Raw genomic sequence first — 24,055 nt, forward strand, 5'->3', positions numbered from 1 at the left:
AACTGCCTTTTAAATTAACACGAGCCTATGTGAGGAAAATGGAAAGGTATTGTGGTATGGAGATTTTTTATTCATATTCCTGATAGCTCCCGGTATAAAGTTTGTTTAAAGGAGGAAAAGTTGCCCATTCTGTGAAATTTTAGAGTGTTGCCATACAAAAAAAAACTGTTTCATATCATTATTGTTTCTAGTTGCGCCATTCTACAGCTGAAATTGGCTCATTTTGAGGTATACGGACAAGATTAATTACGGTATTTTTATATTTTTTTAAAAATATATCTTTTATAATTGACAGTAAGCAACTTTTGTGCAATAAACAAAAATTATATGAGCCACGTAATCATAGACTTTAAAAACTAAATAATCTTCTAATTAGAGCCACTTGTTTTAATTAATATCCACGGAAGACGGAGCAATTGCCTTTCGCTACGTGCGAATATTTCGCTACGTGTGACGTCACGAGTGCGCTTGCACTCAACGCACCGAGCGTGCTGCGAGCACGAACAATTGACAATCAGGCATATAAAAACTGTTTTATGTTTAACATTTGATCACAAAGATGTTTACGTTAATTGGTAGCTGATTGAGGGTGTGGAGGTTCCTATTTCCGCGATAGGTTATGGAACTGTTCTTTGATATCTAACAGTATATTGTTTTAAAATGTTGTGTGAAGTGAGACTTTTACGGTAGTTTTTAAAGCCTTGTCTATCCTCTATTTACGTAATAAAGGACTTGTTTTCTTTTTCTTTATTTAATCATTTACTGTTCCACTGCTGGGCAAGGGTCTCCTCGCAAATAAGGGGGAGGGGTTACGCCTTGAGTCCACCACGCTGGCCAAGTGCGGGCTGGGGACTTTGCATGCCCTCAATAAATGTATTAAATAAATTTTAGGCATGCAAGGTTTCCTGGCGATGTTCTACATCTATCATTTTGATCTGACTTCGTTTTCTATAACCCATTCATGGATAGCAATTCTTACTGAAATTACTAATTGGTAGATGATTTTAGCATACTCTACATTTACAAATCTAGATCATGTAAGAATACTAGATATTCAGCCTTCATCTAGAGTTGCGTTAAAACTGCTACTCGTAAAAGTCGCTATGAATGAAATATATCTTTGTGTTTATAGTTACAAACCTCCTACACAATTATATGTTTAGCAGAAATCAGGTTTCAATAACAGGAAAATTGGAACAAAGTTCATTGCATATAAATATAAATGCACTCTGTTTTCACATTAAATAAGTACAAACACATATCCTTATTAGTTTCTTTTTATATAAGTACTGCAATTAAAATGCGAAAACAATTACTAATTAACACGTGATCTAGGTCCGAAATCTTAATCACGTGGATTTAGATTTCGGATTTCAATGTAACTAGAATGACTTGAAACTATGATGCAATAATTGAAAAAACTCTTTAATCCATACTAATATTATAAATGCGAAAGTAACTCTGTCTGTCTGTCTGTCTGTCTGTCTGTCTGTCTGTCTGTCTGTCTGTCTGTCTGTCTGTCTGCTACTCAATCACGCCTAAACTACTGAACCTATTTGCATGAAATTTGGTATGGAGATAGTTTGATACCCGAGAAAGGACATAGGCTACTTTTTACCCCGGGAAAATGACGCATTTCCCGGGAAAATTAGGTTTCGCCACCGAAGTCGCGAATAATCAATATTACAATGACATTGAATTAACAAAATTCCGTTGTCATGGCAACAGTTTTAATGGCGGATATGCTTAAGCGCGAGTTATATGAGATACAAGCTGACCCGCGCAACTTCGCTTGCGTCACATAAGAGAGAATGGGTCAGAATTTTCCACGTTTTTGTAACACTTTTTACTGTTACTCTGCTCCTATTGGTCGTAGCGTGATGATATAAAATATGCTTTTTTTTCACGAAAAAAAGCATATTTAAAAATATTCTTAAAATTATTTATATCCCTTATTATAACGAAGTCGCGCTAAGGCATATCCGCCATTAAAACAGTTGCCATGACAACGGAATTTTGTTAATTTAATGTCATTATAATAGTGATTATTCGCGACTTCGTTCGCCACCTGAATTTTCCCGGAAAATGCGTCATTTTTCCGGGGTAAAAAGTAGCCCATGTCCTTTCTCGGGTATCTAAATATCTCCATACCAAATTTCATGCAAATTGGTTCAGTAGTTTAGGCGTGATTGAGTAGCAGACAGACAGAGTTACTTTCGCATTTATAATATTAGTATGGATAAATAATTTTAAGAATATTTTTCGTGAAAAAAAGCATATTTTGTTGTTAAGGAATAATTAAGCTTTGTATTAGTAAAAATAAATCACTCACGCGAGCGGAGCCGCACGGGTCAGCTAGTTTTGATATAAATGCAGTCGCAAAATTGCATGATATACATATGTATATACGATAAGCAGTATGCATCGGTCCTCTCACATGATTTCAGCATACATTACTTTATTTTAATTAAGCAAAAACGACGTGAAACTATGATACAATAACAAAAGCTATTTCAATTACGTCTAAATATATCAATGCAGTAGCAAAATTGCATGATACATATACGATAAGCAGTATGTATTGGTCCTCACATGATTTCAGCATACTTCCAAATATACATTAGAAGTATATTAAGCGGGAATATCTCCTACCCCCGGTTTCTGAGGTACATTTAGCGGTAGTTTATCTATTCAATAGAGTTTAAACTCATATAAAAAACGCTATTGAATAGATAAACTACCGCTAAATGTACTCAGAACCGGGCACTAATCATAAAACTACGATAATAACGAAGACAAAAGCAGTTCAAAGTACAACTGCAAAATCAACACTCCTTCGATGAATACAACGGCCAGGTGTCCTCTCTGACGTCACAGCACACGAGTGCACGTGCACTGAAATGCACTTAAAACACTGCGCCCGCGCATATGACTGCACTCAATGCACTGTATTATACACTATTGGTAATTACTCGTTTCACATTGTAATTTTTAAGTTTATTAGCTGTAGATAAAAAAGTGTTATAATTACAAAATGTTATTTATAGTGGTAAAAATATAATTATAAGGAAAAAAAATACATATATATACGTGTACAGGAAAATTCTGTTTAATCAAAAAGTCACGTGAAACCATATCGGAATGGAAAAAGCCATTATTACTATGACCAAAGTTCCTCTTTCAAGAGCAATTTTACATTTATCCTTCCCACATAAAAAAAAACACAGTAGCGACAAAGAAAACTAACTATATTACCTATTTTGATAAGAATCGAGCCATCTAACAACCGTAGCGCCGCGTGTGGTGGGTTCGAATCCCACCCGGGACAAATCTTTGTGTGATGAGCACGAGTATTTGTTCTGAGCCTGGATGTTAATTTATCTATATAAGTATGTATTTAGAGGTATATAAGTATGTTTATCAGTTATTTGGTTACCACAGTACAAGCTCTGCTTAGTTTGGAATCAAAATGACCGTGTGTGAGTTGTCCAATAATATTTATTTATCTTTGGCTACTTTTTCAAGTCTCCCCGACCTAGATTTGAACAGAATTGAGCATAATTATGTACGTAGGTCTGTACATAGATCCTTCTAGCAATATTGCATGCAGATAAACACGTAATTGTAAGTACATGTGCACTCGAGGCGTCGCCAGCGAAACGAAAGTTAACTCATATACTAAATGATCTAGCGGTATTTTGTAGGTGTTTAGAACTAACGCTTTGAAGAGATCCGTTGACTGAGAGTTACAGCGACAATATACTGTATTAAGTAGCGATTTTTTGGACGTAACGTTATCCGAAGGATAATTTTGATGTTTTGACATGTATAATATGGTAAAGCTGACAAAACTGCATTTTCTTTCGTCGAATATATTTATATATGGCGATGGATAAATTGGTCCAAAGTTAAATTTTTACGGTACCCACAAGGATTTTTTGAAAGTCAACCATTATAGTAATTTTTCAAAATGTTATCTGCAAAAAAGAATTGTAAATCCATTTTCATATGAGGACAAAGTTCCGGTGCTATATTTGGGCTAACTGTATTCTGTATGATATATTTTATTTTAAATATTGGAGGATAAAAAACTAGGTTTGGCTGACGTCAATACTTTGCTACTACATTGACCCTAGTATAAATAATATAATTATAACTGTAAAAAGAATCGCGCCTCTAAAAATAATAGATAGAGTTCTACCTAGTAATTAAATAAAACTACACGTCTCTATCTTTACCTGTTTAACTGTCAAGCTTAAACTGACACATATGCATGAAATCATGCCATTTCGTATGGGTGTAGGCCAAAAAAGAAGAGTAAGAGGAAGAGGGAAGAGATCAAAGACTGGCAAAGACTGCCACTTGCTAGGATCAATTTATCAATATTCATGAACAAACTCACCAAAAATCTGCCATTAGTAGAAATGAGACTCCGTAAAAAACGCAAATTTATACAACGTAACAGGCAAAGTAAAAATATACTGTAATTCAGTGCACTTAATCCGCAGATACAGCAGATAGTACCGTTGCACCAAAAAGTTTACAACAAATAAGCTCATTATAATCGAATAAAAATAATCTAGAGTTTTTTATCAACAGCGAAGTGAACCTATGACCTCATTGAGAACAATTACACCATTCCAAAGAGGTAACAACAATACTTATCGGGAGAACGATAATTTTACTGCGGCAAAACATGACTGTGGAACTGATAAAATTGGTAGGTAACCAAGCACGCTGACAAAAAAAAATTGTAGGCTAAAATATGTAATTTATCATTAAAGTAAACATTCACGCATATTAGCAGTAATAATAGGCAAGTAATAGGCAAGAAAAATATACGTCTTACTTCGAAAACCCATTCAATGAATCTTGATAAGCTGATCTCTTATTTAATTTTTGGATCACACAACAAAGAACCGTAAGATTAACTCATTACATATTACATCAAATGGTAGTTAAACATCAAAGATACTTATTCAAAAGCAGTGAAACCAGCCATTAAATAAATTTTATAAAGAATGAGCACTTGTTTCTGCCATAGAGTCAATTTGTTTAGCCCCAAAGAATGTTTCTGCAGCCTTCGACGCCATATTATTGTTACGTGATGTAAATATCTAGAAGTTTATTATTTACTTTCATGATGCAAGTAAATATTACTAATTCCAGTGCACATTCATCATAAACATAAAACTCATTGTGGGTTAAGTTTAAATCAATAAAGACGATAACGCATTGTTTATATACCTATGTACCTTTTTATATTAAGTTGTTTTTTTACTGAAGACTTGTACAACGACCTACAGCATTCTACTGAAGTTTCTGGGCATCCCTCTGACCTCCATAACTTATGCTAGATAGGTGATTTTGTCAACAGTTGCTTTTTGGGATTCCATACCCCAAAAAGGAAACTCCAGTTTCACTTCTTCTTAATAATTTGCGGGTACTTTATGTATCAGATACTGACTTATCGATAAGTCGAAAAACTAGCCCTTAAAGAATTACTAATTGGAATAACGTCTATTTATTTTATTATTTTTTCAGTTTATTACAAAGAAATTATCCAATATTTTAATTTATACATAACTGTAGTTTATTAATCAACAGTTCCCACGACAAACTACGTAGCAGTTTAAGACAATTGTAGTTTTTCTACAAGAGTCATCGGCCGGCGGCTCCAGTCCTTTTATCGTAATAATTTAGTAGGAAGTTACTACCATAAAAGACTAAGCAGCCGTGACTTGCATCTACGTTACATATCTCCATTTTAAACCAAACTGTTTCTGAATTCCAACTATATACATGCCCAAAATATTATGTAGAGCAAATGCGTCACATTATCTCTCTTTATTACTCACTACTTCCAAGAAATAAAATAAACTGTTGTCTTTTTATGCCAAAATACATAGTTACAGAAGACAGTAACATCATAATATGATAATGTTATCAAGAACAGTAATATATGGCAGCATTGTCTGTGTTAGAGCTTATCTGATCATTTGAATATACAAGCACTTTACTTAAGACTCTTGAAAACAAAAGGATATAAGAAAACTGTACGATCTGAAGTTGAGACTGTTGGGTCGTTATCGACTTTAGTTCAAGTAGGACATAAATTAATTAAGTTATAGACTTCTAAGCTTAAAAATGGCCTACTAAAATGTATTTTTTTGTTCATAATCTTCAGATGGCACCCCAATTTACCACAATGGACAAAACCTTCTTCTTATCGTATGGTTTGTGGTCAACATAGTGTCAAAGTTGTTCAAGCCGCCCGAAGGCCTTTAACGTTTGACTTTGTATTTCAGGCACCCGAATAGTGAGGATCAGAGAATAAGAGGCGCGAGAATCCTGACTTGATCCTAACATATTAAGCAACGGACCCGAAATAGGTAGGCCACCAGGTAGACACCATGTAATTTTAAAAGAGTAACTGCTTTAGTTGCCAATCTTGAATGTATAGTTTTCTTCGTAAAGAGTTTATTGTTTAAACAACTCCCGGCAATGATTCCAGGTGGTGCAACCCTGACACAATAATGACATGACGTCGAACATCTCGTGGCAATGGTCGCGATGGCGATGACTCAACACCGGAATTCATGGCGTCATTTATTTACCAACAGCACTGGAAAACTATAGGTTCTATAGTAAACAATTAGAGACGCATCAATAGATGCTTAGAGCATAGTACCCTTTTCTTTTCTCTGAATGCTTAGGGCACAGTTATAGCGGTCCATGCCTGAGACAGAATAATTGCTAGTATTTTTCAAGATTGTCTGGGCTTACTTGGCAAAATTACGACGAAGTATAGCTTTCAGCTAGAAAAAAGATTCTTCGTAAAATAAAATATAGCAATTATATTATTATATTCCAGATATTTTCGGTAGTCGTAGTAAGTGATAATAAGATCCCGAAAAAGATAATCAACTTGGACAATGTAGTATTGACCTGACCCGAAATATGCCTGTAAACGGCTTTACACTTTGGAGTGTACTATCGAACCAACTGAATCATGACCCATTTTGCCGATAATTCGCTTGACACCGTCAAAACAGTAAGAATTTCATCTTTATCGTCAAATAGGCACTTAGGACATTTTAAACATGCATACGACTGTGTTATGATGTATTACGACTACAGACAACTTTGACCTTTGTTATTACAGTACGAAGATACTTTTTCGATAAATCACTCTTAATTTGAATCTAGAATGTAAATAGTCTAAACTCTTTTCATTACGAAAAAACCTATTTGTGTCAAATATCAAATAGCACGTCATTTAGAAATCTGTGAAACGATTAGGGTAGCCACTATAGTCATTGCCCATCATACAGTGATTGCCAATGTTAAGGAATAATACGTTTATCTTAATTTCTAAAGTAACCAGTTCAAATTAATTGCGATGCGATATAAGTAGGTATGTCACTTTTAGAATATTGGTAACATTTTTAATTTATAGAGCTCATGTCCGACGTTTGTGCGACAGGTGTGTAGTTCGAAAAGAAAAAGTAGGTAAGTTAGTTGCAATATTTGTTAAGGATAACACATTTGAATTAACAGTATTCGCTAGTATTTTTTGTTTTTAAGTGTTTTATATTGAATTAGTACAAAGTTATTGAATTTGTTTCATTTCATTGGATTGATGTTCTTTTAGAAAGAATATTTAAGTTGCGTTTATAATAGAGTTTATGTCAATGTTTTACTAACTAAAGATACTATTGACCAAAATTGTGTACCAATTCCTCAACCGGGTAATAACTATGCTGGTTACCCTATATTATTTAAATTTTTATAGTTACATTATTTCCTCTAATGGCCGAATAAACCATGTCCTGAGTGGGTATCGAACCCACTCCTGACGCGTCGCAGTCGTAACATCAACCCACTACGCCACAGAGCCTGTTGAAAACGGTAGCAAAGCATTATTGTATTGGCGCACAAAGATTTGTCGCAATAATGACAGATAACAAATTCATTACTAAGGAAACGTAGGTTCAAGCCAATTTCGACCTACGCGTATATAGACGTGTTTTAGAAAATGAGCACATGGTGGGTCATGATTCAGTTTGTTCGATAGTACATATTCCTGTACAAATTCCGATTAGCTTCAAAACAGTGTAGGCACGTAATCTAGTTAAACTAACATTTTCCTCAAAGATAGCAACCAATAAACACGGTAAACAGAATCGGTAACAGCTAAATTGCGTTATAAACTGAAGTCTGAAAGCATTACAGATTTACTACGGAACCCGTGCTCTTATGTAATATATAGTTTAAGTGGTATGTGGAGTGAATCATCACGTGATGACGTCTTTTTCCATAGAATATGGATGATAGGAACAAGAGTAATGATGCTTTTTATTGTCACGTGGCATGATATAAGTAAGTCGTTTTTCGACCAATGCGATTCATCTAAAGAAATCGAGTGTTTTTTTTTATTACATCATCCCTGCGTTATATATCCCAGGGTGAAGGTTTCACCGTTTAAAATGTTAGTTCCATAAACCACTTCACCAAAATTTACCCGATCCGGGGATCGAACACGGAACAAGCAGGCAGGGCAGTTTAAACATAATTTGCAACGGTAATCAACAACATAATGCGTCAACGTACTTAAGAACTAACGTACGTAAAAACTGTATGTCAGTTTTAAACAGTAAAGTTACCCACTGAAAAAATACGACGTCAACTCACAAAACCTTTTTTCCAAAGGCCTACAATTCTATACTTCACGTTTCAGTAAGTTTAAAGCCAATTAGTGCCGAGAGAAAAAAACTGAATGTTGCAAAACAACCTAGCTCGTACATTCAATGTATTCATATACAAAATCAAATAAAAATCTACTTAATAATGTTCTTCATAAGTATCAAAATACCTTGACACTCGTTTTCATGAAAGCAAGCGCGATTTCACATATATAGAGTAAAATAAACTCTATACTGAACACATAAGGTATATTTTCGCATACAATATGTTTGAGTTCAGTGCAAATGCACTAAGTTTGCACTGACACTGTTCACATGGAGGTATAAAAAGTGTATGGAGGAGGAAAGGCATCAATAATAATTATTGTGTATTATTATAACAGGGTATTACCAGAGTATTATAATGGGCAATGGTTTTTGGGTTCGTTTGTTAATAAATACAAGGAAAAGGCAGCTTTATGTGTATTTTATAGACTTATGATTGTATGACAATAAGTTGTGGATTATTACTAAGTGCTTGGTCTAGACATAAAGTTTAGTTTCTAGTTTCTCTATAAGAATATTCTTTACCACCTAGCTTCTGCTCGCAACTTCATCTTTCATGAATTTCCTGAAAATCTATTCAGTAAGCTTTAAGTGAAGGAGTAACAAAGAGACAAACAGACAAACAAACAAACATACATCCTTATAAACATACTTATTTATAATATAAGTAGGTAACATAAAGACATTTTCCAAGTACAAGTGCACCAATAAAATCATTTATTTGTTTGACTTTAAATGCCTTTGAAAACATAAATTCGTGACTAATACAACTCATTGTGGACATTTTCTAATCAGTAGCGGTAAAAACAAGTGTACCTAGTTTTATTTACCTTCAGTTTGCGGTTACACTAAGTATAGACACTAACCAAGAACTGTCCTAAAATAGTGACCAGGTTTTAGAGGTTTGTGGTAAATATGAGTAATACTGAGTTTCTATTTAATTTAGTTAACTGAAACCATTTTAGGGCATGTAAAACCTTTGTTTTGATGAAGACTATAATTTTAATTTGTGTCATGTCTTATATTTGTCATCATATTTTTTTTAAAGACAATATATTTACTTAGAATTGCTCTTGCATCTCGGGGACTTTTACATACATACAAATAATGGACGCAAAGTACAACAATATGTTGTTCTATGGGTTTGTAGTGGATTTTAGCTCCAAAGAAACAATATAAGTCTAGCTATAAAAATAGTAAGATAGTAAAAGAAAACCTGTAGTTTAAAATTGGTTGTACTCTGAGTACATACATAGCGTACATTTAAATCCCAAATTAAGGCTTAAAAACTAGCTTTTAAAAGGTGTGACATCCATTTTATAGTTCTCAGTCACAAAAACCTATACATAACAAGTAAAACTGAAAAAACTGAAACAAATATGTTTCCACAGACTAACAAATACACATGTATATGTTAAAATCTTATTTGATATGTGCATATTTCTTCACATACAGATGCTTGGTTGTTATCATATTTATAACTTTATTTTACATATACTACTGTGATATATTGTGGACTCAAGCTACCTGGAAAATTATAATTATATACAGATTTGCTTTACAGACAAAAAGCTATATGTATGTATGATAAAATGTATGAGGCAAGGTCTATAAGGATAATCCTTACAAATCTTGCTTCATTAATTTCATACAGCAGTTGCATTCTTTAGTCTGTGCCTACTCCTATGAAAAAATATATATTCTATGTATGTTTGCTGAAAAAGCTATGTATGCATTCTTTCATGAATGATTGTCAGTGGTTTAAGCGGTCACCTCGCCGCAACAACCTTAGCGCCGCGTGTGGTGGGTTCGAATCCCACCCGGGACAAATCTTTGTGTGATGAGCACGAGTATTTGTTCTGAGCCTGGTTGTTAATGTATCTATATAAGTATGTATTTAGAAGTATATAAGTATGTTTATCAGTTATTTGGTTACCATAGTACAAGCTTTGCTTAGTTTGGAATCAAATGACCGTGTGTGAGTTGTCCAATAATAATAATAATAATATTTTAATATTTTTAATCTATGCTTCTTCATCAGTGCTAAGTGGCCAAATCAGTCAAGTTTGGTGTTTACCTAAATGTGTTTTGTGCATTACCTAAGGCTGTAAAGAATCAAGTGCCCCTTATTTTGCTAGTCACCATGTATTCTAAGTTATCAACTTGGAGTAAATTGATTTAGGACTATTCTTTAATCAGTGAAGCCATCAACTAGCTTTGGTTCTTCTTTGAGACATGTGTTTTTGATCTACTTACTTTAAACATTTCTGTGAAAAGTTAGTCATAAAATTATAATAAGCATATGAAATAAGAAGGTATAGGAAAATATGAAAATTGCATTTACAATATTTAAGCAATGTAAATTTAAAGTAGTGTGTTTATTATGTAGAAGCTATAATCTGGACATAGTGATAAAATTTCAATAACTTACCTTACCCTACCTTGTAAAAATTGCAATGCCTGAAAAAGGTTACTAAGTTGCCACTACCCTAATATAAGATCCTTTTGTATATTACTTAGTAAGCAATAAATGATTTGAATTTGAAATACTTAGATTAATTTAGTAATAAGTGTAACCTATCTTATTGCCTACTGTTTTTATCTCTCTTTCATGACAATATGCTTAAATGAATTAATAACTCTGTATATCTAGAAATCTAACAATGTAAATAGTCCTTATAAAATAGGTAGCTGTAAGAATGAACTTGGTGGTGCAATAAAATTGAGGCGCCCATAGCCAGTTGCGCTCACCGGTCGGTAAAAAAAAAACGATCTGTGGGTTAAGCAAACCTTGGCGCGGTCATTCCATAGATGGGTGACCGCATAGTGGTATTTGAGCTGGGCGTGTCTCCGTGCTTCGGAGGGCACGTAAAAAGTTGGTCCCGGTTGTTGTCGATTAAGGTAACAGTCATTAAGCCACGTCAAAGGCCTTCGGGCGGCTTGAACAACTTTGACACTAGGTTGACCACTAACCATACGATAAGAAGAAGGTGGTGCAATCTCTAGTACATTATTTCTTAGCAATGGAACCCAGGAATGGAAATACTTCCATTTAGAAGTCAATGTCACTCAATACACCTTTAATTCAGTTAAAGGTTTAGAATTTTATGTTAGAAGGAATTGGTTTCCTGTGTAATTAAAACGCAGCTCATATTAAACTTAAATAAATAAATCGAATAGAAATCATCTCGTAGTAGAAATCATTGATACAAATATATCTCTGTATGTATCATAAAATCTATCGTGTAACAAACATTATTATAGAAATGCATCATCTTTCAAGTGGGCAGTGTGTGAATTAGCACTCCACACCGTGAAAAACGTCCTCCATTGAAAAAGACCTAATACTTTGAACATTGCACTGTATTTGAAAACAATGAGAATTTAAGACAGTGATGCTACTACGTCACAGAAAGAAGGCAGCACTAGCAATCATAGTTACGCGATAGGAAGTCCATAAATCCTGTTCTTAGCCTTTACGTAAAAAAATAGCCCTGTTGTCTTTGTCAATAGTAATTGCTACCTCGTGAAAGTACATTCACAGTTTCGTTCCTTTCAATCGTAGACCTTCGTACTTCGATGGGCAGCGTTAAACTTAACAATAAATATCACGTTCTACTCCAGCTTAGAGTGTAAAGTAGTAAAACAAATAATTAATTACATAAAATCGTACTCACCAATTTTTGTTGTTATCGTGATTCCTGCTTACACAATCGCCAGAAAAACTGCCTTTGGCACAACTAAACACAAAACTAATAAATCACACACACTGGTTAATTATCGCACGAAATTTGGACAAGGAAAAAGAACAAAATAAATTCAAATAAGAAATATCGGGGAAACAACAATATTCATTCGACAAGTCGTAATATCACCACTTGACAGCTGAAATATTATTAATGGTATAGGGTGGTAACCAACTTACTAATAATAAAATTCACAATAATTGAGAAGAAGCATTAGTCGAATATCAAATTAGAAGTATCATTTTTTTTAAATTAAGAAATACAATGAGTTGTATAAAAATATACAAAACAAGCTTAAAGACGGTATAATAATTTTATAAACGAGCTTACATTAGTAAAAAAAAATATATATAACCTCAACATCTGTTGTCATATTAGTCGATCGTATTCACGTTGACTCTATTTAGTAACATGATACAGATAAACAAAAAATAGAGATGTTACTAAGATAAACGTGAATCCGACTAAGAATCGGTTAAATAACAAGAATGGATAAAATTACTTTAAAAGTGTTAGACAAAACACGAAAACGACTCTTTTTACAGTGTTTTGTCGAAAATGAACAGGAATTTTAATTTGAATATGACTTCATTTTATTAAAACATACTAGAGCATACTTGGGATGGTATCATTTTATTGATTTTCTAACATTGTTCTCAAGCAACTGGTTTGATTGTGTTTATAATGGCTCCACTGTGTGTTTTATCGCTATCATTATGTATTTTAAGTTTAAATGGAATACACGAGTGTATAGCAAATCAAACTCCCGTGACGTTCACTTTTAAAGAGTATCAATACAAAGATTCTCCAAAGAATGTAGGTTAAAAATATGCCGCTATAAATAATAAAATAAATACATTTTTATCACTTTGCTTTCAGTTGCTTGATTACAGACACTATTGATATAAGTCTGAATAAAATAAAAGTTATGAATTAAAATAATTCGAGTTTATTTACGATTTTCCCGATAAACTGCGTTGAAAACAGAATAATAATCGTGGATGAGAATTTATTTGTTCCAGCGTAATAGAATTTAAATCTTTTCAGGAAATGACATTCAGAGAATATGAAACAGCATGTGAACAAAGTGGTGCTTGTAGCCACATGACTGGATTATTAAAAACACGCTGCGTTCGAGAATGCGTTTCACCATCATGCTACAGAGAACTCTATCAAGTTGACCCGGTAACAAAAACTTTAAAAAAATAATCTTCGACATACGATATAATAAATGAATGATTTTTTTAAAGTTCTATTGCTAATGTTTCAGCTCGAAGAAGGAGAAATCGATGTTCGATTGAATTCGTTCAAGGGCTGCTTTGTTCAAAGAAGTGGTCGACCTAGAAATTGATTTCGTCCAAATGTAGCATCGTCATTAGTACTGTGTGCTAATAAAATTAATAAAATCCGTCGAAAAGTGCGCTTTATGTTATTAGTGAGTATAAACACCAAAATAACTAGCACAATAGCTAATATTGATTAACACCTCCATTTTTACACGGGGTATATTTTAAACATGAAGGAGTTACCAATAGGTACCCAAAAAATATTTTCAACTTAAACATGCTCAAAAATGACAACTAATAAGATATGGATTTTTTCAGCTCCTCAAAAGCACTGCTGGTGACGAAGTTACATTTGTAAATGGCGTAGCAAGGAAAGTGTATTAAATACAGACTCAAAACGAATACAAATAATAATATTTAAAGTATCCATTATTCCTTAAAAATGCAAGATAATAATGTGCACATGATCTCTGCCTTAATCTTCTTTAGCATTATTTTAAAATATATGACTACCGGAGTGTACATACCTACACAATTGACAACGCAGGTACGAGAAGCGGGCTGGCACGGAATACCTATCTTATTTTCCAGCTTCCAAATCACATTCACAGGCGAGGTGGCAGAGTATAACAGAGAATATTTAAAGGCTCTTTTAAACTGAACTGAATGTTATAATATTTAAGACTGAGAGTTTTATGGAACGTGTAATTCTATTTCCAGAACATAATATTTGATTGTCGACTGGAGGACTTGAAGGACTCAATTCTTTCTTCGCGCTACTTTAAGCTTATTACATTTTCCTGTAAACATAAGTGATTTAGATAGTGCATTCTAAGTAAATAAATCATTTTAAAATAATTATATATTTGTTTAATTAGTTCCCATAAAAATCGTAAAGTAGTTACGCAGTTTGATATTTTGGCTGATTTGTTAAATACCGACACCAGTAGGGTCCCCTACCGAGATCTCATGTGGTAGAAAATTCGTTATCCCGCAAATACCGAGGTTAAAAATGGTGTACGGTATCAGAACAGAAGCTCTAACACTGACTACTATCTAAAAAATTAACAAATTAATATAAAGCAATAAAAATGTAATATAATGATAATAAAAATACTTCAGTGATAAACCTATTAGTTCGAAATAGTAATTGTAGGTAGACTTTATCATCGTTAAACAAATAAATTTCTCAAATTGCGTTTCCACTCGATACCTAGTATTGTCTTACTGTCATATAATTTGACATATTTAGTCGAGTCTGTCCCACTCTAGTTTGATTGGAGAAAAAAGTTGTTTCACTTGCATTCGTGAGAAGCGGTCTAGTGAGAAATTCAGCAAAATGGCATCCTTGTGCAGGCAAATTATTAGAGGAAATGCATTTAAAAGTGTTCTGTTCTCCACTGCCAGGCGGGGATATGCCGACAAAAGTAAGACAATTCAATATTACCAACCAGGGTTTTTCATGAATCGCCATCCCTGTCACTTTAGTTACGTAATGTCAAAAATCGCGTAAAATTACACCTGATTGAAAATACATTCATGTTTATACAATTTAAAGTAGAAATTTGTTGACGGCCGACTTATCTGGTCTCACAGACGCTGATCTAGGAAACGCCCTTTGAAGAAAAAAAAGAATCTGATAATGTCATATGACAGGCACACGTTTTATTGATTATTTTTGTTATTGTTCATTGATTATGAATAAAAATATGTGATACCTATTTATTTTAGAACCCTTCCGCCTTTTCCTATAGTTTTTAACGGTAGCAAAACCTTCGTTAATATATTCATTTACAAAATCTGTAGGTAATTTTTAGGTTATCTGTCTTATCATTATATCACTGATATCTGCTAAACCTTTGCTACAGTACACTAATAAGAAAAACATGTCCGTTTGTTGTAAACATGTCAGAAACCATTATTGCAGCCAGACATTAGAAAATAAAAGTTTTAATGCTGTCTAACATTTATGTCTATTTTACTTGTATCAGCAGAAAATGAAGTAGGTCTGAGGGAGAAATAAATTTAACATAATTTGTTCACGATATCTGCAAAAATGTTGCAACTCCAATTTGTAAAAAGAAAACTTGTCAACACTGTACTATTATAGTTAATTTAAAAGACAAAAATTTTTCATACTTTTTTAACTATTCTCATTACAATTCTTAAATAATTTCACCAATCCCAGTGATGCCCGACCCCCTGGAGCACGCCACTGGTCTGGAGCGCAAGGAGCTGCTGGCCATGCAGGCTGGTAACGAAGATCCCTTCAACATGAAGGTCCTGCAGAAGGCAGCCGGCACCCGCGAGAACCCCACCCTCGTGCCATCCTGCTTCGATGCCCGTATTGTTGGTTGCATATGTAAGTATTACTTCACAATTGATAGTTAGTTCTGCAGACCCAAAAGTAGGTATTTTAGCAACTGGCAGACAGGGTCAGCGTATCCCTATCGTAGAAAGAATTGATTTTATCTATGCTTGTATCTAAAAGTGAGCCCTTAGTACCACTTGAACTATTAACTTAATACATCTGAGGTTTATGTTAACATAATCCTAAGGAATAATCCTATGTCAATATGATGGATCTCAATAAAATCAATAATTTTAAGATACTTTTGTCAAATTTTCATATCCTATTTCACCTTCTATGATAAGATCAATAATATAATTATAATAGATAGATTGAGTAAAACACAATTGATTACTCTGAAGATATTGGTTTAGCAATCTGCTATATCACAACCTGATGTACTTCACCCATATTTTATGACCTGAAAACTGATGGAGAATGACTTCCAATTCTATTTATTACATAGTATGTTTATGGGTTTGCTATAACCAGCTTCATAGTCAATAGTCACAGTCACGGTTATTTGATAACTGTTGAGGTAAAACAAATATTGTTTTCCTGCTCTACGCACACCATAAACTAAGTTCTAACACTTAAATAATCTGACACATTGTTAAAGTTATACTTATAAATATCTTTGGACAACTCACACATGGTCATCTGATTCCAAACTAAGCAGAGCTTGTACTATAGTAACCAGACAACTGATAAACATACTTGTATACTTCTAAATACATACAGTATATCCATACAGTTATATTATTGTGTTTCTTGCCTTTGGCTTAATGATTCGGGATTGGCATATAAAATTAAGATTAAAGACCGTATATGTTGGCTTTCTTCAATTCTTTTAGATTTGCTTAAAAGAAGATTGGTAACTAGGCATTGTCATCATTACAGTGAAGGACCTTTATTCTTTCTCTCAAGTACCATGGATGCGTTACAATGTGAACTTACACTTGTCCTTTCTGGGTGGAAAGTTATTACTTATTGTAGTTATTATCGCATCTCGTGACTTTCTACTTATACCCTATACATAATCAATAAAAATAATGTATAGAGATAATTTTGGCGATTCGCCAACTAGTAGTGGCAGTGATCAATAAAATGCTTGATGCTTGCTTGTGTTTATTGTTTATCACTATAGTGACAGGATATCTCATCTAAAGTCGTGATCAGAGCATTTCTAAATTGTTGTCAGGAGTGATTAACTATATCATAATTAGTTGAACGAAACACTAGATCGAAACAACATTACATGAAAAATGCAAATAAATAAATTGCAAGGAATATGGTCCTTCTTAAATGATGCGACAGATATCTATCTTCTTCCGATATAGAATGTAGGCGACCAATAATATCGGGTCGTGTTACGTAAAAGCGGGCAATGACCCCAATGCTTACCTATGGAAAACCTATTTCAGGCTTTTACTACTGAAACCTTTTGAATTTCACCTTCAATTCACTATAGACTTGTATTGAAGCAAATCAGTTATTATATTTTTAGTTTTGGTAAAGGAATGGTGACATGCTAGAAGGAAAAACACAACATAAATATTACGTCCTTCATAAAGGTCAAGTGCACGGTACTATAGAGATTATTTCCGTCCTTCGACGAACATTATTACAAATTTTAGTTAATTAGTGTTTTACTTAGTTCCACGTCCGTGTTACATAAGTAAGACGCATTGGCGTATCAAGGTATTTTTCCTAGTGGAAGGGGGATGTAGGTATGTTCTACTCAGCTGCTCAGGTGACTTACTCACGACTGGATCGAATTTGAAATTGATTGAGTTTGAATGCTAGTTTAAAGGGAAAGTAATGTGAACCCAACAATTTATTTAGTTACAATTATAGTTAGTTACACTATAATTCAGCTTCAGTACGATTTGACGTAAGCTCGATCTGACTAGATCAATTACAAATTCGGTCCTGACGAGAGTCAGTCACCAGATCGAGTTAGGTGTCTGATTCACTAATTCAATTTTCCCGTTAGAGGCGTTTCGTCCCTTGCTCTTTCCTATCCACTCTCGGAGGGTTTAGCAAAACGCCTGAGTAATGAAATGTCTTTCAATGATATTACGGGAATATGTATTTATTATTAACAAATATTTCTCTTTACTTTCAGGTGAGGAACACGCGACCGCAGTCACTTGGCTCTGGATACACAAGGTAAAGTTCATAAACTAAGGATTTTAACTATTGAACACAATCGCCCATTGTTTGATAAATAACAATGGCTAATTATGCAGAACTGATATAAGTGAATTAGTACGAGTGTTCAGGCCGATGTTTTTAATCAATTATGTTTAGTATCGTCTAGATATCTATACTCATCATTAGACCAGACATTTTTTTTTATCTTTCTTTTCTTAATGCCAGCTGATGAAGCGGTTATGTATTTTAGTTGGTTAAATTGCAATTACTTTTTTTGACTAGAATGTGTTATGATATTGACTACTAATAGATTACGGATCAAGATGTTAAAAAGCCTTGCGCCAGAACGCTTGTTCGTGGGATCAGATAACTCGAGAAATAGTCCCTAGCTTTTATGTGTCAAATAGACTTACTTTTACATTTTTTTATAATCGAATATATATATATTTTTTTAATTCCAGGATCATCCCCGTCGCTGCGAGTGCGGACACTGGTACAAACTGGTCGAGAAGCAGCCCGTCTAAACGCAATATTTTAGTTTTTTAGTAGTGGTAATACTTCACACGCATCGCACTCTATGGTCCCAGTACTGCCATATAAATAAATGTTTGATGCGATAGTTTCAACTTGATTACCAAATCGACAAATCATTAAATAATTATAAGCATAAACAGTGTTTTATTCTGCCTTGCGTTAGTGTAATTTGTTGGGTTCTTGTCTGTAGTTAAATAAATAATTTAATTACTTACACTGATATTTTATTTGTTACTAACAAGAAAACTGCTCATGTTCTCTGAAGAAATCGGTAGCGTACCTAATGCAAGAGGCGCAAGCTGAGCAACGCTCCACTCTTGACTCCTAATTACCTCCAGCTTACGATTGATCCAAACAATCTCCACACAATAATTATTAATAATGGCTAAACTATGAACAAGGTTTGTGTAGAATTAAACGCCAGACTTTCAATTTAATGCGTTACTTAGGCTCTATTAATTTAAAAATATAAAATAAATACCCGAACTTGAGTCACAAATCATTAATCTAATAAAAATAACAACGGTTCTCTAATTATTATAACTACTAAGTAAATCGTAAATAAACTGCGAATAAATGGATTTTATTAGGCTTTGCAATACTGCAGAGTACCTTTACTTTTTAGTAAATCGACTAAAACTATTTAGTGACATTTTGGCCAGCCTCTAGTGACCTCGATATATCAACAAAACGTCAAACTCTATTGTCATTTGTCAAATTCAGACAATTTGGGCTGGAGACGAAGTTGTATTTATTTGAATAAATATTTGTAAAAAATAATTATGTTCCGAGCGTAAAAGACCTCGTATATAATTAGAACTAGATTTATTTGGTACAAATAACGTAAAGCAACAGGTATTTGCTGCACAATTAATTTGTTAAACATAAATTAAACAAAACATTAAAATACCTAAACTTAATCAATTTTAAAGAAAACCATGCTTTTTTCAATGTTAAATATATATTTATCACACTTTAACGTTACTATAAACTTTAATTGATCGTGTAGAGCTCTTTTTTATCAGTAAAAGCACATATTTTCTTTAAATAATAATAAAAATTTACTTCTTAAATAAGTTATTCTCTTTTAGCGATGGCTGCTAACGCATTGCAGTCACATATAGCAGATGGGTTTGCGGACGACTGTGACGAGCTCATGCACAGATGTCTCAAAGAATCACCAGTTAATTTCAAAGTATTCTACACAGTGTTCAGAGACATGCAGATGTCTAGTTTATTTGAGTAAGTATATTAAATACAACTTTTATTACTAATTGCATGACCAAGTGCAGCGGTGTAACTAAATCTTCAAGGGTGCCGGGTGGCCTTTTGTTTAGCAGACCAAAAATGTGTCTTAGTTTTTTTTCTATTTATACCTGTGAGAGGAATTATTTATGCTTTACTGTGTATTTTACTGTAACTGGCTCCACCATTAATGTTACTGTATTAAGGTATCACTGATAATATTAATGATATCATTAATGTTTTTAGGGAAAGAAGCTCAGGTGCAGAAATAGCAGAATTATCTGAAGAAGTTATAAATATAGCTAAATATTATATGGTTGCTAATACTAGCAACTTTGAGGTGAGTTATTAACTATTAATTAATTGTGAAGAAAAATAAAATTATTGTTTTCTCTTTCTTTGATGATAGCTAGGTAATTAAAAATGTAAAAAAAAATAATTCATATTATTTGACATTGTTACAGTGATCACCTATCTTTGTTTAGGCATTCTAAATTGCTACATGAACACATGATATTAATAACAAAATAAAACATCTTTTAAATCATCTTGAAACATTTACCCTCTTATTCATAAAAATATATGAAGTTATGAAAGGCTTTTAAAGTGTTTTGTTTCTTTCACTCCTAAGTGAAATGAAAAAGAGAAAACATATTATAGTAGTGTTTTAACTAAAATAGGTTTATAGTGTGTTTATAAATAAGAGGGTTAAACTTCATTATTCACCATCTACCAATTTCTTTCAGGAGTCAGTAGTGGGTCTATTCCTAGTCTACGCTTTAGTAAAACTGCAGCCATTCAAGGACTTTGCTCACTTGCACTTAGTGGATGAAGATGTTCCATACATCGAGAGGATAGAGCAAGTGGCTCGGAGGGACAAGCGGGTGGACATATTGTATATACTGGGGACTATACTGGCTGAACATACGAGGTTTCATGCTGCGGCCAGAGAGAGGGGCATGGAGCAGTCTTATAGGAAATATTTAGAAGGTAAGGTACTTTTCAATATTATATAGTTGTTATTTTATGTGACGAATGTGAAGACATGTCTTAGATTTTGCATTTTATAGTTGTAGTTTATTTATGATTTAGAATGTTATTGTTATAGGATTTATCATCATTTGATGTTGATGTAACAAATATTTTTTACATTGCTGGCAGAAGTTGTATGACGATTTTTCATTAAAATGTTGGCATAGATAAACAAGTTGACTTTTGATATTCATATCTTATGAATATCAAAAGTATTCAATAGTAATTTACAAATCATACCTTTTAGTTATAAGTCAACTGTTATCAATAACATCTCAAGGTTAAGAGGTGCAAATGTCGTCCAACAGAATCACTGCACAATAAAACCATTCGGGGAATTCCCTACATAGTCAATCAGTGTTGCCGATAACAAAAAATCTAAATTATCTTTAACAGGGTGTCCAGCACTAGACAATTTGAGCATGCGTCCCAAAGGTGTATTCCTGCGACAGAATGAAGAACTGGATATAATCAAAGAAATGAGTGGCCTTCATTTGCAATATGAAAAATCTAAGCAAGCTATAAATGGTATGTATGTATAAGTGAAAAAGTAAGGCTGGCGCTCATAGCTCAGCGCGTATCAGTATCGTACTGATCGCCTGAAAGCAGCTATCGGCGCTGACCAATGTGCGCGCTGATAGCTACGCGTCATTTAAAAACGCTTCCTAGAAGTTCATATATCTCGGCCATAGGCGCTGACGGTGCGCGTGCCGTCGGCGTAACACTAAAATCAGCCTTATATGTTTTGTGTAATACAGTTAATAATATAGTTGTTTAAAACATATTATGTAGATCTGCTGATCTAAAAACCTTTAGGGTCATTATTATCGTGTAGTATGCTTTATTTTACAATATTATTTACTGTCAAGGAGTAACCTACACATTAAAAAAGTACATCAAAGTAAAATATGTTCCATCAGTCTAATGTGAATGCGGCTTTCTTTAATCTGCCTGCCCTACCTACCGACCTGGGAACAAGGCGTTTTTATGTATGTTTATATCTCGTTAGATGGAAGAGAGGGAGGGAATAACATGTGTAATTGTATTGTACTTAATAAATTATTTCTTTGTTCCCAGCTGGTCATGTAGACTATACTGATAAGAACTTTGCCAATGACTTGGGCACTTCATTAATGGACATCATTTCTGGTATACATGGAAACAAAAAATCAAGTAAGTGCTTTTATAGACTTAATTTGTTTTTGTCAATATTTTAAACGATATGTTGGCTTACCCACGACATGAGTTCGAATTCAATCATTTTGTGTTCGAGCTTATGGCAAATCGTATGTCCTTTTTATTACAAAACTAGTGCTTAATTTTTATCCTACTTCCTACTAATATTATAAATGCGAAAGTTTGTGAGTATGTACGTATGTTTGTTACTCTTTCACGCAAATACCACTGATCCGATTACGTTGAATTTCAGTATGTAGGTAGCTGAAGACACAGAACAACACATAGGCATTTTATCCCGGAGTTTCCGAGGGATCGGGATTTACACGGGAAGGGCTTCCACGCGGATGAAGTCGCCTGTAGTAGAAAAAATATTACAAACTAATTTATTTATAAATATTGCAGATGATAAAACTGAACCAGCAGGCTCAGATGATGATGAAGATGAATATGAGGAAGAAGACGCAGACAGGGTCAAGTCTATCAAAGCTAAGGCTATGAAAGCCAAAGTGAAGCCTGTTGGACATCTTGTAGGTGCTAAAGAAAGGTAATACAATATAATAATTATAGCATAAGTGGCTCTCATATGCAAAACCACCGTCTCAATTTTGAGAAAACTTGTAATTAAATTCTTCCAAACTTACTTCAATTATAAATGAGAATGTTTGTAAGTACATATGTTTGTTTGTTCGTTCGTCTTTCACATAAAATAGAAAATAATCTGAATTAACTCGTAAGATACTTTGCTTGATTTACCTAGAGAAATCTTTCCACTTGGCCGAAGATGCGGGCATTAGCTAGTATAAAATACATACCAGTAACTATACATAGCGCTATATACTTTCGGAAAAGCAAGCATAATAATAAATTATATGATTCTTTTACAGAGCTACAAAGAAAAGAAAACCACAAGATGAACCGAGTGGATCACAATCTAACCCTAATTCGTCTAAAAAATCGTTACTGAAGGGCCGGAAACGGAAAAGACTGTCGAGTGTATCCAGCACCAGCAGTTCCCAGGAAGATGAGCCTCCTCCACTGCTCTCTGAACACGAGAGCGATGGTGACGTCATAGACATAGACGTAGGCAGCTTCGACAAACCAAAACTAACTGCTGAAAACACATCGCTTGAAGAAATATCGGAAGTGGCAGTTGACAATGATAAAATAAGATTATCATCGTTACCATGCGTTATAACTAGCGAAGATGGCGGCCAAACTTATCAAATAGAAGTAATCGATAAACTAAAGGAATCGACTAGCGCAAATACTGACACCTCTAATTCTGTAATCGTAAGGAATGTAGGGGTGTCTTACAGCACCGGCATGGCTACTAAAATATTAGGGCCAAGTGATAAACGCGATCAAAAGAAAACGATTCTCAAGTCTCGTTTCAAACGTATGGGAATAGACCCTATTGCTAATTTCCAAAATGGGACATGACAATAGGCGGTACTTAGTGCAATTAGATGTTTATAATTGTGTGTGCGAGCGAGATGGTGATAGTCATGGTATATAGTATAAGCAGAACAGCATATATTAATATAAGGCTCTAAAGACTATGTATAATACTGTGATACTCTCGATAAATAAACTATTATAGAGTAGTTTTTTGTATTTTTTACGCTCTCTGCCTTCTTCATGCATAAACTAGAGAACCGATTTGGATTAAATTTTTTATTTAAAATAATTTCGGGTCAAGCAAAGACATAGGATAATATTCATGCCGGAAAGCCCATGAGATCGGAAATTATCCCGGTAATAAGGCCTATAGCGAAT

At 33.8% G+C, this 24,055-nt stretch overlaps 4 protein-coding genes across 5 annotated transcripts in view; 3 read left to right on the forward strand and 1 right to left on the reverse strand.

The window, feature by feature from the left end:
* LOC142982522 (uncharacterized) overlaps positions 1-12,635 on the reverse strand; it is a 109,783-nt gene extending 97,148 nt beyond the window's left edge. For both annotated transcript variants that reach the window (XM_076129044.1, XM_076129040.1), the window contains exon 1: positions 12,428-12,635. The gene's annotated coding sequence lies outside the window, so the exon portion shown is untranslated. The remainder of the gene's footprint in view (positions 1-12,427) is intronic.
* A 516-nt stretch (positions 12,636-13,151) lies between these two features.
* Positions 13,152-14,636, forward strand: LOC142982724 (uncharacterized). The gene is made up of 4 exons (XM_076129397.1): positions 13,152-13,312; positions 13,544-13,681; positions 13,767-13,931; positions 14,101-14,636. Exons 1-3 carry the CDS (start codon positions 13,181-13,183, stop codon positions 13,845-13,847), a joined length of 351 nt encoding a protein of 116 aa, XP_075985512.1. The 5' UTR covers positions 13,152-13,180; the 3' UTR covers positions 13,848-13,931; positions 14,101-14,636.
* A 409-nt stretch (positions 14,637-15,045) lies between these two features.
* On the forward strand, positions 15,046-19,037 carry LOC142982770 (cytochrome c oxidase subunit 5B, mitochondrial-like). The gene is made up of 4 exons (XM_076129454.1): positions 15,046-15,209; positions 15,971-16,144; positions 18,261-18,304; positions 18,751-19,037. Exons 1-4 carry the CDS (start codon positions 15,122-15,124, stop codon positions 18,811-18,813), a joined length of 369 nt encoding a protein of 122 aa, XP_075985569.1. The 5' UTR covers positions 15,046-15,121; the 3' UTR covers positions 18,814-19,037.
* Positions 19,038-19,537: 500 nt separating this feature from the next.
* Positions 19,538-23,883, forward strand: LOC142982607 (uncharacterized). The gene is made up of 8 exons (XM_076129186.1): positions 19,538-19,678; positions 19,915-20,065; positions 20,315-20,408; positions 20,815-21,058; positions 21,497-21,628; positions 22,178-22,273; positions 22,682-22,823; positions 23,164-23,883. The coding sequence occupies exons 2-8, from the start codon at positions 19,917-19,919 to the stop codon at positions 23,717-23,719; spliced, it is 1,413 nt and encodes a 470-aa protein (XP_075985301.1). The 5' UTR covers positions 19,538-19,678; positions 19,915-19,916; the 3' UTR covers positions 23,720-23,883.
* Positions 23,884-24,055: the final 172 nt, after the last annotated feature.

This window comes from Anticarsia gemmatalis, chromosome 22 (assembly GCF_050436995.1).
Source record: "Anticarsia gemmatalis isolate Benzon Research Colony breed Stoneville strain chromosome 22, ilAntGemm2 primary, whole genome shotgun sequence".
Classification (NCBI taxonomy): domain Eukaryota; kingdom Metazoa; phylum Arthropoda; class Insecta; order Lepidoptera; family Erebidae; genus Anticarsia; species Anticarsia gemmatalis.